Raw genomic sequence first — 13,358 nt, 5'->3', positions numbered from 1 at the left:
CAGTGATTGGAACAAATACAGTAACCTTGGCAGGATGTTAATTTTGATTGTTTCAATTCTACTACTAAGATCTAAGGGAAGTGAATTCCACCTGTCTAGGTCACCATTTATTTTCTTGTTGATGTGATCGTAATTCATGCAATAAAGTTTGGGTGTATCTTTTGGTAAATTTACTCCCAGATATTTAATGAATGAAGAGGTCCAGGTGAAGTTATACCTACTCTTCAGCTCTTCCTGTGGGGTATAATTATATATTAGGGCTTGGGTCTTGTGTACATTAAGCACATACCCTGAATATGTTCCAAATGTTTGTAAAACATCCATCAATCTAGGTACACTTGAGCCTGGGTCTTTAAGGAATAACAGAACGTCATCAGCATACATGCATATCTTATGTTCACTGCCTCTTATTGTTATTCCCTCTAAGGTTGGGTCCTGTCTTATTGCCTGTACTAATGGTTCGAGGTACAAGGAGAAGAGCGTGGGTGAAAGATTACAGCCTTGTCTTGCCCCTCGCTCTAATTTTATCGTTTGTATCAAATGTCCATTTATCTTTATTCTAGCGGTCAGACATGAATACAGTGTTTTTATGCACTGTATCACTTCTTTGTTGAAACCAAATCTTTCCATAACTTGGAATAGGTAATCCCATCCCACTGAATCAAATGCTTTTTCTGCATCTAGGCTGATTAATATTGCAATTATCTTATTCTGAGTAATGTGGTCCATGACATGTAGTGTTCTCCTTATATTGTCCTGTGTCTGCCTATTTTGTATGAAACCAGTTTGATCTTCGTCAATCAATTCTGGGATTATGTTCTCCATTCTTTTGGCTATTATTGATGCATATAGTTTATCATCTGTGTTAAGAATTTGCATGTGATCTTTTTTGTTTTTGGGTCTTTTATTTTGAAAATGGTATTCTGTGCTTGTTGTTTCCTGAGTCTCCATGCTAGTAATTTAGTTGCCTTTGAGCCTGCTTCATAATATCGTTGTTTCAGGAACCTAAGCTTTTTCTCTACTTCTGCTCTATAAATCTGGTCAATTTCCTGTTTTACCTCTCATAATATAAGAGGGTCTTTGTATTGACTATGAGATCGTTCTAAGTTTCTTAGGGTTTCCTGTAATTTCAGCAGTTTTTGAGAGATGATGTGGCTATGATCTTCCCTCTAATAACTGCCTTAGCTGCATCCCACAATATAGCAGGATATACTTCCCCATTATCATTATTCTCCAGATAGATGTTCAATTATGTCTTTATTGATTCCTTGAATGCTGGATCATTCAGTCTGCTTATAGTATTTCTTGGTTTGCTATCAAGGTGTAGAGTTAGGTAAACTCCATTATGATCTGATAAGTCTCTCTGCCCGATCCTACAATCATTAAGCCTGTGTCTATCTGCACTGTACATAAAAAGTAGTCTAACCTGGAGTATTCAGTGTGGCAGGCTGAGTAAAAAGTATATTCCTTATCGATCTTGTGGGTGTCACGCCATACATCGAGCAGTCCTAGATCCTGCAGTATCCTATTGATATTTTTGGGAAACTAGGCTCATTTTCCTATTTTGGTTTGTGCTGTCCAATTTTGAGTTTAGGAATTGTGTTAAAGTCCCCTCCACAGATAAGAGTACCAGTGGTTTCTGTGGCAACTATTAATTATGTTAAATCTGATTCAGTGTCTTACATCTTCCCATTGGAAATGCCTGAGTTTCTCTCGGATGTGAACATTCTCTCGCCGAGATGGTTTCCCTCTTTCTCCATGACCCTGCTTGTCAACAGTGATCCATGGGAGAGCTTGCTTGAGTCTTTCCGCTGGTGATGTCGCCTTTCTCCTGGCGGTATACTCCACTGGGAAGCCCCTTGACTTCAGGTCCTCAGCCGCCTCGTCTGCATGCTCGTATGTAACCGGGCCATTTTCCAGAAATACCCGCATTTTTGCTGGGTATGGTTTTGGAAGCGAATACCCTTCTCTTTAAGTGCTTTCTTAATGGGGGTGTATTCTTTCCTTCTTTTCAGTATCTCTCCCGCGTAGTCATGATCAAAGAACACTCGTTGGCCTTGGAAGTTAACAGGCATTTTCCAGGTTGCATGTAAGACTTTCTCTTTGACTGAGAATTTTAGGAACCGTACTACTATGGATCTTGGTGGGGCGCCGCTGGGGGGTTTTGAGGCCAGAGCTCCTGTCCGGAGCTGCCAGAGTCTCCCTCCTGTCCGGAACTGCCAGAGCCGCCCTCCTGTCCGGAGCTGCCAGAGTCTCCCTCCTGTCCGGAGCTGCCAGAGCCGCCCTCCTGTCCGGAGCTGCCAGAGCCACCCTCCTGTCCGGAGCTGCCAGAGCCGCCCTCCTGTCCGGAGCTGCCAGAGCCGCCCTCCTGTCCGGAGCTGCCAGAGCCGCCCTCCTGTCCGGAGCTGCCAGAGCCGCAGCCCCTCAGTCCAGAGCCGCAGCCCCTCAGTCCAGAGCCGCAGCCCCTCAGTCCAGAGCCGCAGCCCCTCAGTCCAGAGCCGCAGCCCCTCAGTCCAGAGGCGCCCCTCAGTCCAGAGGCGCCCCTCAGTCCAGTGGCGCCCTCTACGAGAGTCTTCAGTCTGGGGCCCGCTGCGAGTCCGGGGTCCGCTAAGTGGGCCAAGACTGAGGTGGAGCGGGGTCCACGTCCCGCACCAGAGCCGCCGCCGTAAGAAGGCCCACCCGGACCCTCCCCTTTAGTCAGGTTTTGTGGCCGGAGTCCGCACCTTTGGGGGGGGTACTGTCACGCCCTGGCCACGCCCTTTTTATTCTCTATTTTGGTTAGGCCAGGGTGTGACTAGGGTGGACATCCTATGTCCTTTTTTCTATGTCTTGTATTTCTATGTCTTGGCCTGGTATGGTTCTCAATCAGGGACAGCTGTCTATCGTTGTCACTGATTGAGAACCATACTTAGGTACCCTTTTCCCCCACCTGTTTTGAATTTGTTCAGGGCACATAGCCCAAAGCTTCACGGTTTGGTTTTGTTCTTTGTTTTGTCGGTGTCATTTTTAATAAAGAGAAAATGTACGCTTACCATGCTGCACCTTGGTCCAGTCCTTCAGCCAGCCGTGACACCATGGATAAAATTGTAACTTACTGATAAAATTGTAACTTACTGATCTTGTCTGATTTCTTCGAGATCATCATCTGTCTACTCGAGTCCTGCGAAACAGAATGGTCCACTCAAATGGAACAGGCTGAAATCCGTCAACTCCTGTCTCACTTCCTCATTCCACAATCCCTCGTTCCTCATGCCGCTAGATTGTCCGCTGTAAATTATGGCTTTTTCCTAAACCATTTAATAACTAATCTATAAACATATTAAGTTATTGTTTCAACGTGAAGCATTTGCAAGTTCTCAGAAACTATTGTATTACTGAGAGCTATTGAATTATGAGAAACTACATGTGCATGTACCTTTTATCTAAAGGGAAAGTGAAAGTGACATGTCAATGAAACGTTTAGAATTAGTTTAAATCCAGGCTCTTTATTCCTTCTAATAGGCCTCAGTCAGTGGCGACCCGTTGTTCATGGCAGGTGGGGTAGAGACACACATTTTTAGCAAAACATACAATACAAATAAATAAATGTTATTTTGGTGTCACATATCAGTTTGCAAACAATGTAAAAAATGTATATATATTCTTGAGTTAATAAAGTTGCACACAAACATGGTCTTGGTTTTGTTTTCTTTAAATAATTCTAGCCCCTTGGGTGCTGCCATAGAGTAACATTAGAAGTGTCCATCCAAGAAGTCTCAAGGTCATTGGCCACAGATAAAAATGATGTCAAATCACTTTATATGTACAGTAGCTTTGATTGAACTGATCATGTCAACATACTTTCAAAATCTTAGCTAGCAGTCATCATCATGAATTAAGTCGACAATCTACTGGCAAATCCTTTTTAATCCTTCTCATATGAAGAGAAATAATGAAGAGAAATTATAGATAAAATGTATTGGTGCTCATCGGCCATTGGACATAAACATTACACAAGTTGGAAATCACAAATTCAACAATGAGTGGTTTGGAAGGAATCAGTGACTGCAAGCATTGCAAAGCAATCACTATCCTGCTATTCAGTGGAGTGGCAGTGTGGTCCCAAATCTGGGATTAATAAGGGGCTCTTTTCCAAGTTTCAAATGATGAACATTCAACATTGGCTATGCTGTCAATGAAGCATGATTTGTGCCACAGTCAAAACAACTGTTAACTCGGAACTGCGAAACCTGACATCAGTGAGTTCAAGACAACTGGGAAATCGGGAATAAACGAGCTCCGACTGGGAAAATACGTTTTGAACGGTCATCCAACTCGGAATTGTAAATCTGTTCTCTTTCGAGAGATACGGCCTGAAGATCAATTAAATCATCATGATTCGAAATGTTTTCTTTTTCAGAGTTCCCAGTTGTTTTGAATGCACCATAAATCCAGAGAAAGCCAGACTTTGATGACAAAATCTTCCCTCAAAGGACCACAGCGCCACCTTCCTGTTCAAGTGAGCACAGTACAACAAGGTGAGTCTAAAAATGTATTGTATGCTGCTGCATAAATGCTGTAATATTCCAGGGAGATATGTCTATTGTAACTAAGAACGTAATAATAAGTGTATGTTGTGTAGTAACATGTTAGTAGGCCATATGCCTCACCCTAATAATTTGGTATATTTACCTCTCTTAATTGTGCCTACTGTTTTGACTTGGTGGTACACATGTAGCCTATAACCTATTTTGGAGAAATGTAATCATTGAATATTGTAAGAGCTTTCATTGTCAGCTTATATGCCCCCTTTATTTATCCTACAGTTCTGACTTGGTGTACAGGGAGAACACTGTAAGAACGGCCCATGTTCTGAATTCTGTTGCTGTACATTTCAAAAGTGCTAAACAAATAGTTATATTGACTACGTCCAACCTAGCTCGCTCATTAATGTCTTAATCCCCTCATGCCATAGTTTGTACATCTCAATTGTCATTAGAAACTACATTTGTTTAAGCAAGTCAGACATAATAGCACTTTTTTTGTTTTGAAAGGCACTAAATGAGGCTGAATTAACTGTTTTGCTGCGAGACCACGCTCCGCTGATAGCCAGGTGTGGAAGTGATAAGATGTTGAGACAGCTTTATGTAGGCCCTAACAGTTTGTGGGCACCGTTTGTCACCGTTATAGTGCACTTCATGTATTGTTTAGTGTTGTGTTGTGTAGTGGCTTTGCTGGCATGTATCCCACTTTTTGTTATTTTTTGGCCTACCAAGATTTACATGCTAAAATTGCCACAGCTCTCAGTTAACAGTAAAACAAACAGTAAACCTCTGTTTCTGACAGAGGCATAATAATGAAGACTAGTTTATCTGATCAATTTCGTATCAATGTGGCAATATTAGGGGGATGTCTATAGCCTTATAAGAGTACAAAATGTATCCGATTACAATAAGTATAACCATTGGGGTATTTGTAGGTTAAGTTGAGGTTTAGAGTTTAGTGAATGATTTGCCACAAATTCAATGCTTTTAGTTTTCTAATCATTAAGGACTAACTTATTTCTTGCCACCCATTCTGAAACTGACTGCAGCTATTTGTTAAGTGTTGCAGTGATTTCACTTGCTGTGGTAGCTGATGGCATGATTTGTGTTAATGTTTAATTTATTTGCATTTATAAAGCACTCATTAAGGAGCGTGCCCCTCCACAACAACCCAGTGGCATACTGAAAAGGTCTTCACTGCTGACCTATGTGGGTGGAAGTCACACATTTTGAAATAAAAGAAGCAAGCTTTAAATCAAACTACAAACTGTAGTCCAGTCTTTTGAATGAACATATGCATATCTTTCAATCAAATAAATAACAGTTAGATCATATGACCATGATTCAACTTATGAAAAGCCTTACAGTCGAATGCGAAAATGACATGAGAACATTATGCAAATACTCTGCGATATCGCAGTGCAATTTACCAATTGTTGCTCACTATAGCTAACAGTCTGAAATGGCATCCTACCCCTGGTGGCACGTGGGCCGAATTTGTCCCACAGGGGATCTATATGGCCCCTAAATGGCAACCTTTTCCCCATAAAGTGCACTACTTAGGGTGTCATTTTGAACACGAACATAGTCTTCAACAATTTTCAAGTCAAAACCATCAGTTAGAATATTCTGTCCTGCACTGAGGAACTCTAACAGTTAAGGGGGAGGAGTGTGTGGGCCTAGAGAGGGGTCAAATTCCTCTGACAACAAGGGGGCGGGATTGGATAAAAAATAACGGGGAACACAAAGAGTTTAGGGGCGTTGGTGGTTTTGTTATGAATTTCGTCGAGGAAGTCAAAAGTAGATTATTTTAAAGATTATCGAAGGTTTCAGAGATCTTAATAACATCCAACAGTTATGGCAGGTAAAACGAATATCATTGCATTGCATGGTTAGTAAAAACAAGACAATCTGGACTCTGATCTGCATGTTTGCTTTAAAAACAAACACAATCTTTTTTGGGCCTTCTTCAAAAACATCTTAGGGTGTAATTTTGAACACGACAATTTTCCAGTAAAAAACATCAGTTAGGATGTATTGTCCTGCATTGAGGAAATCTAACAGTTAAGAACTTTTGCATGTCAACAGCAATCTGTGCAATACGCTCTTCCCAAAGACAGTACAGTAGGTTCAACAGTCTATTGCAAGACTGTTTACTCAAATGTTCTTTTCAGATGAAGAGGCCGTGCCCGGTGCAGAGGGTCCCCTTGTCACAGTGACTTTTCAGAGAACTCCTCACAAAAAACAGAAGTACCTGGAGTCTCAACCCAAAGCATTGGGGGTAAATCATCCTGAGCAAATAAATGAAGTGTAGTCTGTGTAGTTTGGCAATCCATTTAAATGTCACTATAATGTATTATGATCTATGAAATGTTATTTAATCTGTAGCTCATTTTACTTTACCTCTCTCTGTTCCTCTCCTCAGGTGGCTCAGATTGCTCTCAGTGTATTCTATATAAGTTCTGTCATTGTCATGTTCACCAACAGCATGAGCATGTTGGTTGAAGATTTAACACATGTCATTGGATCAGTGTTTGTGAGTGGCCACCATACATGTGCCCCCTGCACTCACTTGATTGATATTAAAAGACAAGCAAATGAAGGAATTGAGTGTTGAGACTATGAGTTTGATGTGACTTGTACTGTTGTATTCTCTACAGGTGATCATAGCTGGTAGTTTGGCCATAGCTGCACAGAATCTCCATCTTCCCACTGTAAGTTATGCAATTTGTAGGCGTAGATGTTTTTGACAAAACAGGTGAGATATACTGTATCAGTGGCATTTATTCTGCTCTCAGCTGCTCTCTTCTCCCCCCTCTGTCTCAGCTGAAGGCCTGTCTGGGGATGCAGGTAGTGGCCTGTGTAGCATCAGTGATCAACTTGATCGTCTCTGTGTCAGACATGGCTGGACACAGACATGGTTATAGCTGCTGGATATATGTTGAAATCAACAGCACTGATCACAAGGATTCTTGCTATTCAATCACTGTGAGTATGTACAGACAATATGTCAGTATGTGTTGGAAATATTTCAATATAAATGGATATGGAGAAAGAGGATGTTCAAACTGGGATGATCATATTAGATGTTAAAGTGGGCTGAGATTGAGAATGTCCTATCAAATGTTAAGAGCAAATATTACTTATCAAATGTGTAAAGAGGCAAATATGTCATACAATAGGAAAAAACATGACACAAAGTACACAATACTCCAATTCTTTTCAACAGGATTCTACTGCACATTACTTTGCTGAGTTGGTCCTGATACATACTGCTCTCATCGCTATCTCTGTCACGCTGGCTGCCTACTGCTGCAAGGTGGTCAACTGCTGCTCCCCGGGACAACGAATGGTGAGTCAGTGTAGAAATGGAACCTCTAGAATCAGAAACAGACTGGCCATAGGTCAATTCTGGCAAATGTCAGACGGATCCATTGGCCAGTGAGCCAGTCTAAATTGGGGTTTTATCACAGAATTATCATGATTTTTCTTATGATGGGAACAAAAAGGGAAAGAAAATGATCCAGTGAGTTGTAAATGCTCAGGCTAATTTCTCATTTCTAATTTCCCATGCAGTCCATGCCTTCCTAGAACAGACATCACCTTGAAATGCGAAGTTCGGTTGGAGGCCAACCAATACTATGCTTGTGGTGTGTCTAAAATGAGCTGAATGGCATTTTCTCATCATTTCAAATATTGTAGTTGACCAGATACCGAACAGGTCATCTGAATTATCATCAGTGATTGAATGTTGTTTTAACATTAAGGTTATAATCTCTTAATTCAGTGTGTGAGTTCTCTCTTCTAGCCGGTGATCACACTCCAAGTCCCTCCTACTCAGCAATGAGGAAAGATTCTGTGTGAGGACCAATCAAGACAAGAGATCCAACCCTACTAACCAACCAGCAAAAACATGTGTTATTCTTCAATCAACAAAAAATATTATAGGCCTATATGTCTACACATACAATGAGTGCACAAAACATTAAGAACACTGTGCTTCCCACAGTTGTGTAAAGTTGGCTGGATGTCCTTTAGATGGTGGACCATTCTTGATACACACAGGAAACAATTTAGTGTGAAAAACCCAGCAGCGCAGCAGTTCTTGAGACAAACCGGTGCCCATTCACTCTCTGAAAGGTACACATACACAATACATGTCTCAATTGTCTCAAGGCTTAAAAATCCTTCTTGAACCTGAATTATCACCAGTGATTGAAATAGATAGATAGGTTAACAAATGATATCAATAAGGGATCATTGCTTTCACCTGGATTAACCTGGTCAACTTATGTCATGGAATGAACAGGTGTTCATAATGTTTTGTGCACTCAGTGTAAGTCACGCTTGATGGATTTCTTTATGCAACGGTTTGACATGATGTAGCCTAATGTGAGTTACATGTTATTAGGGGTCCTAGCAGGTGCAGGAACCCTATTGTTCTGTTCGTGTTCTTGTTGTATTTCCTGGGTCTTCCTCCTTTTGGTCAATATTTCCACAAGCGATTGTTAAAAAGTTGATCAATGGAGGGTTTATAAATGGCTTACAATTCACCAATAAAGTATACCCATTGGTTTACAACCGACTCGGCGGCTGTGTGGGTTAGAGCGTGGTGTTTTCAACACCAGGCGGTTGGAGTTGACTCCCACATTCATAAAGTGATTCAGAGTAGAAGTAATGGTCTAGGATCAGTTTAGTCTTTTAGATCATAATGAATATCAGATTACCCCGACAGGGGGGACCTGATCCTAGATCAGCTCTCCCTTTCAGAGACGATTTATGAATACGGGCCCAGAGGTTCAATTTATATTCAATGCCGCCCCTTTTTGGCTAACAGAGAACTACAATTCCGCTAGATATGAAGTGCCCATTTCTCCTAATCCATTTGTAGTTGATAGATTTAGAGTAATGGTAAATGGATAACTATAGTGTTATAAACAAGGGTTAGAGGTAAGAGGTACAGGGGCAAGGGTACAGCTACAAAGTCTTATACAAAGCCTAAAGAGCTGAATGAAATCCAAGAGATGAATAAACAGACACATTATTACAGTGATTATATGGATGAGGGCTCGATTCAATCAGATTCACGTTAGCCGACACCCGTATATCTGGTGTTTTGACGATGTCGGAGGGGGAAGCGTTTTAGACCAGTCAAATCCACAAGCAGCTCCAGGTGTGGTGACACGGATGGTTTCTCAGAACTGATGGCTTCTACAGTTGTGGCGAGAGTACAGCATTTTAGCTAAGCCTAACCTTTTTCCAAACCTTAACCTAATTCTCCCAACCTGCTAATTTAATTCTCCTAACATGCTACTTTAATTCTCCTGCTACGATACAGCCAGTCATTTTTGTGCTTAATCAGAATAACATAGACTCAGCGCAATGATCTAAGAGCTGGGGTGTGCAAAACCCTGCATGCTTTCTGTCACACATCCTAAACAATTTCCTGCCTTGAAAATGTTTTGAAATGCATAACCTGGTCAAACGAAACATAAAAACAACAAGGTAATAGGATTGGTGGACAATAGTTGACATGTTGTTGTTTAGGGGATTAGCTTTTATTTGTTCCATCCAAAGAGCAAAATAGATAGATAGGTAAGACTTGACTTCCTGGTTTTCTGAGGCTTGTCTGATACTTTGCTTATCCAGTGTGTCGACAGCTGTAGAGGAAATTACAGGACCTTCATTTACTGTCTCCCCTTAGAGAAATAATGTGTTGGTGGATGATCATGGAGTTGAGGAAAATAAACCTAGAGAACCAGTTGACTGTAGTTTATCAGTCCTCTGTTCTTTATGAGTAGGTTCTACAGGGCAACAACAACCTGACTCTGACTCCTATCAACCTGCCTCATTAGATGTATACAGGCTGCATCTCAAATAGAACATTACTTGGTGTGCCATCTTTATCCAAAATGTTACCCTTTTCCCTATATAATGCACTACTTAGGGTGTCATTTTGAACACAGACATAGTCTACGACAATTTTCAAGTCAAAACCATCAGTTAGAATATTCTGTCCTGCACTGAGGAACTCTAACAGTTAAGGGGGAGGAGTGTGTGGGCCTAGAGAGGGGTCAAATTCCTCTGACAACAAGCGGGCGGGATTGGATAAAAAATAACGGGGCACACAAAGAGTTTAGGGGCGTTGGTGGTTTTGTTATGAATTTCGTCAAGGAAGTCAAAAGTAGACTATTTTAAAGATTATCGAAGGTTTCAGAGATCTTAAAAACATCCAACAGTTATGGCAGGTAAAACGAATATCATTGCATTGCATGGTTAGTAAAAACAAGACAATCTGGACTCTGATCTGCATGTTTGCTTTAAAAACAAACGCAATCTTTTTTGGGCCTTCCTCTGACACATCTTAGGGTGTAATTTTGAACACAACAATTTGCCAGTAAAAAACATCAGTTAGGATGTATTGTCCTGCATTGAGGAAATCTAACAGTTAAGAACTTTTGCATGTCAACAGCAATCTGTGCAATACGCTCTTCCCAAAGACAGTACAGTAGGTTCAACAGTCTATTGCAAGACTGTTTACTCAAATGTTCTTTTCAGATGAAGAGGCCGTGCCCGGTGCAGAGGGTCCCCTTGTCACAGTGACTTTTCAGAGAACTCCTCACAAAAAACAGAAGTACCTGGAGTCTCAACCCAAAGCATTGGGGGTAAATCATCCTGAGCAAATAAATGAAGTGTCGTCTGTGTAGTTAAATGTCACTATAATGTATTATGATCTATGAAATGTTATTTAATCTGTAGCTCATTTTACTTTACCTCTCTCTGTTCCTCTCAGGTGGCTCAGATTGCTCTCAGTGTATTCTATATAAGTTCTGTCATTGTCATGTTCACCAACAGCATGGGCATGTTGGTTGAAGATTTAACACATGTCATTGGATCACTGTTTGTGAGTGGCCACCATACATGTGCCCCCTGCACTCACTTGATTGATATTAAAAGACAAGCAAATGAAGGAATTGAGTGTTGAGACTATGAGTTTGATGTGACTTGTACTGTTGTACTTTCTACAGGTGATCATAGCTGGTAGTTTGGCCATAGCTGCACAGAATCTCCATCTTCCCACAGTAAGTTATGCAATTTGTAGGCGTAGATGTTTTTGACAAAACAGGTGAGATATACTGTATCAGTGGCATTTATTCTGCTCTCAGCTGCTCTCTTCTCCCCCCTCTGTCTCAGCTGAAGGCCTGTCTGGGGATGCAGGTAGTGGCCTGTGTAGCATCAGTGATCAACTTGATCGTCTCTGTGTCAGACATGGATGGACACAGACATGGTTATAGCTGCTGGATACATGTTGAAATCAACAGCAGTGATCACAATGATTTTTGCTATTCAATCACTGTGAGTATGTACAGACAATATGTCAGTATGTGTTGGAAATATTTCAATATAAATGGATATGGAGAAAGAGGATGTTCAAACTGGGATGATCATATTAGATGTTAAAGTGGGCTGAGATTGAGAATGTCCTATCAAATGTTACGAGCAAATATTACTTATCAAATGTGTAAAGAGGCAAATATGTCATACAATAGGAAAAAACATGACACAAAGTACACAATACTCCAATTCTTTTCAACAGGATTCTACTGCACCATACTTTGCTGAGTTGATCCTGATACAAAGTGCTCTCATCGCTATCTCTGTCACGCTGGCTGCCTACTGCTGCAAGGTGGTCAACTGCTGCTCCCCGGGACAACGAATGGTGAGTCAGTGTAGAAATGGAACCTCTAGAATCAGAAACAGACTGGCCATAGGTCAATTCTGGCAAATGTCAGACGGATCCATTGGCCAGTGAGCCAGTCTAAATTGGGGTTTTATCACAGAATTATCATGATTTTTCTTATGATGGGAACAAAAAGGGAAAGAAAATGATCCAGTGAGTTGTAAATGCTCAGGCTAATTTCTAGTCCCATGCAGTCCATGCCTTCCTAGAACAGACATCACCTTGAAATGCGAAGTTCGGTTGGAGGCCAACCAATACTATGCTTGTGGTGTGTCTAAAATGAGCTGAATGGCATTTTCTCATCATTTCAAATATTGTATTTGACCAGATACCGAACAGGTCATCTGAATTATCATCAGTGATTGAATGTTGTTTTAACATTAAGGTTATAATCTCTTAATTCAGTGTGTGAGTTCTCTCTTCTAGCCGGTGATCACACTCCAAGTCCCTCCTACTCAGCAATGAGGAAAGATTCTGTGTGAGGACCAATCAAGACAAGAGATCCAACCCTACTAACCAACCAGCAAAAACATGTGTTATTCTTCAATCAACAAAAAATATTATAGGCCTATATGTCTACACATACAATGAGTGCACAAAACATTAAGAACACTGTGCTTCCCACAGTTGTGTAAAGTTGGCTGGATGTCCTTTAGATGGTGGACCATTCTTGATACACACAGGAAACAATTTAGTGTGAAAAACCCAGCACACTACTTAGGGTGTCATTTGTGAATTGCATTGCATGGTTAGTAAAAACAAGACAATCTGGACTCTGATCTGCAAGTTTGTATTAAAAATAAAAATCAATCTCATACCAGAACATTTGCATGTGAACAGAAATGGTCTCAATATGCTTTTCCCAAAAACCATTGCAGTAGGTTCAGCAGTCAAAGGGTCAAGGGGTCTGAATACTTTCCGAATGCACTGTAAATGCTAAAGTGATGCTTATATTAGATATTAAAGACGGCTGATATTGAGAATTTCCTATGAAATGCTACATGCAAATATTACTTATTGGATGTGTAGAGGCAACTACACAATATATATAAAAGTACAGTATGTGGACACCCCTTCAAATTAGTGGATTCGGC

At 40.9% G+C, this 13,358-nt stretch overlaps 2 protein-coding genes across 7 annotated transcripts; both read left to right on the top strand.

Annotated features, from left to right (window-relative positions):
• The first annotated feature begins 6,230 nt into the window (after nt 1-6,230).
• LOC115119394 (uncharacterized) lies at nt 6,231-9,108 on the top strand. Of its 4 annotated transcripts, none has more exons than XM_065013175.1 (7): nt 6,231-6,414; nt 6,698-6,804; nt 6,949-7,059; nt 7,184-7,237; nt 7,350-7,511; nt 7,753-7,875; nt 8,311-9,108. In XM_065013175.1, exons 1-7 carry the CDS (start codon nt 6,381-6,383, stop codon nt 8,329-8,331), a joined length of 612 nt encoding a protein of 203 aa, XP_064869247.1. In that variant the 5' UTR covers nt 6,231-6,380; the 3' UTR covers nt 8,332-9,108. The 4 variants fall into 4 exon arrangements, with proteins under 4 accessions (XP_064869247.1, XP_029504033.1, XP_029504032.1 ...); XM_029648173.2 differs by lacking the exon at nt 8,311-9,108 and adding an exon at nt 8,100-8,304; XM_029648172.2 differs by having other exon boundaries at nt 6,234-6,414; nt 8,332-9,108.
• An 85-nt stretch (nt 9,109-9,193) lies between these two features.
• Nucleotides 9,194-13,087, top strand: LOC115118586 (uncharacterized). 3 transcript variants are annotated; one of them, XM_065013177.1, is made up of 7 exons: nt 9,194-10,771; nt 11,082-11,188; nt 11,317-11,427; nt 11,552-11,605; nt 11,718-11,879; nt 12,121-12,243; nt 12,691-13,087. In XM_065013177.1, exons 1-7 carry the CDS (start codon nt 10,765-10,767, stop codon nt 12,727-12,729), a joined length of 603 nt encoding a protein of 200 aa, XP_064869249.1. In that variant the 5' UTR covers nt 9,194-10,764; the 3' UTR covers nt 12,730-13,087. The 3 variants fall into 3 exon arrangements, with proteins under 3 accessions (XP_064869249.1, XP_029503105.1, XP_064869248.1); XM_029647245.2 differs by having other exon boundaries at nt 9,194-10,798; XM_065013176.1 differs by having other exon boundaries at nt 9,194-10,798; nt 12,670-13,087.
• The last annotated feature ends 271 nt before the right edge of the window (nt 13,088-13,358 follow it).

This window comes from Oncorhynchus nerka, linkage group LG28 (genome assembly GCF_034236695.1).
Source record: "Oncorhynchus nerka isolate Pitt River linkage group LG28, Oner_Uvic_2.0, whole genome shotgun sequence".
Taxonomy (NCBI): domain Eukaryota; kingdom Metazoa; phylum Chordata; class Actinopteri; order Salmoniformes; family Salmonidae; genus Oncorhynchus; species Oncorhynchus nerka.
The sequence above is the reverse complement of the archived record's forward strand: the minus strand, read 5'-3'. Positions and strand labels throughout refer to the sequence as shown.

Excerpts from the sequence above, each read along its gene's own strand:
- LOC115119394 (XM_029648172.2), top strand. The coding sequence starts at position 6,381 with ATGGCAGGTAAAACGAATATCATTGCATTGCATG. Across the intron at positions 6,805-6,948 it reads CTCAACCCAAAGCATTGGGG|GTGGCTCAGATTGCTCTCAG; the intron begins GTAAATCATCCT and ends TCCTCTCCTCAG. Across the intron at positions 7,876-8,331 it reads GCTCCCCGGGACAACGAATG|CCGGTGATCACACTCCAAGT; the intron begins GTGAGTCAGTGT and ends TCTCTCTTCTAG.
- LOC115118586 (XM_029647245.2), top strand. The coding sequence starts at position 10,765 with ATGGCAGGTAAAACGAATATCATTGCATTGCATG. Across the intron at positions 11,606-11,717 it reads AGAATCTCCATCTTCCCACA|CTGAAGGCCTGTCTGGGGAT; the intron begins GTAAGTTATGCA and ends CCTCTGTCTCAG. Across the intron at positions 11,880-12,120 it reads ATTTTTGCTATTCAATCACT|GATTCTACTGCACCATACTT; the intron begins GTGAGTATGTAC and ends TCTTTTCAACAG.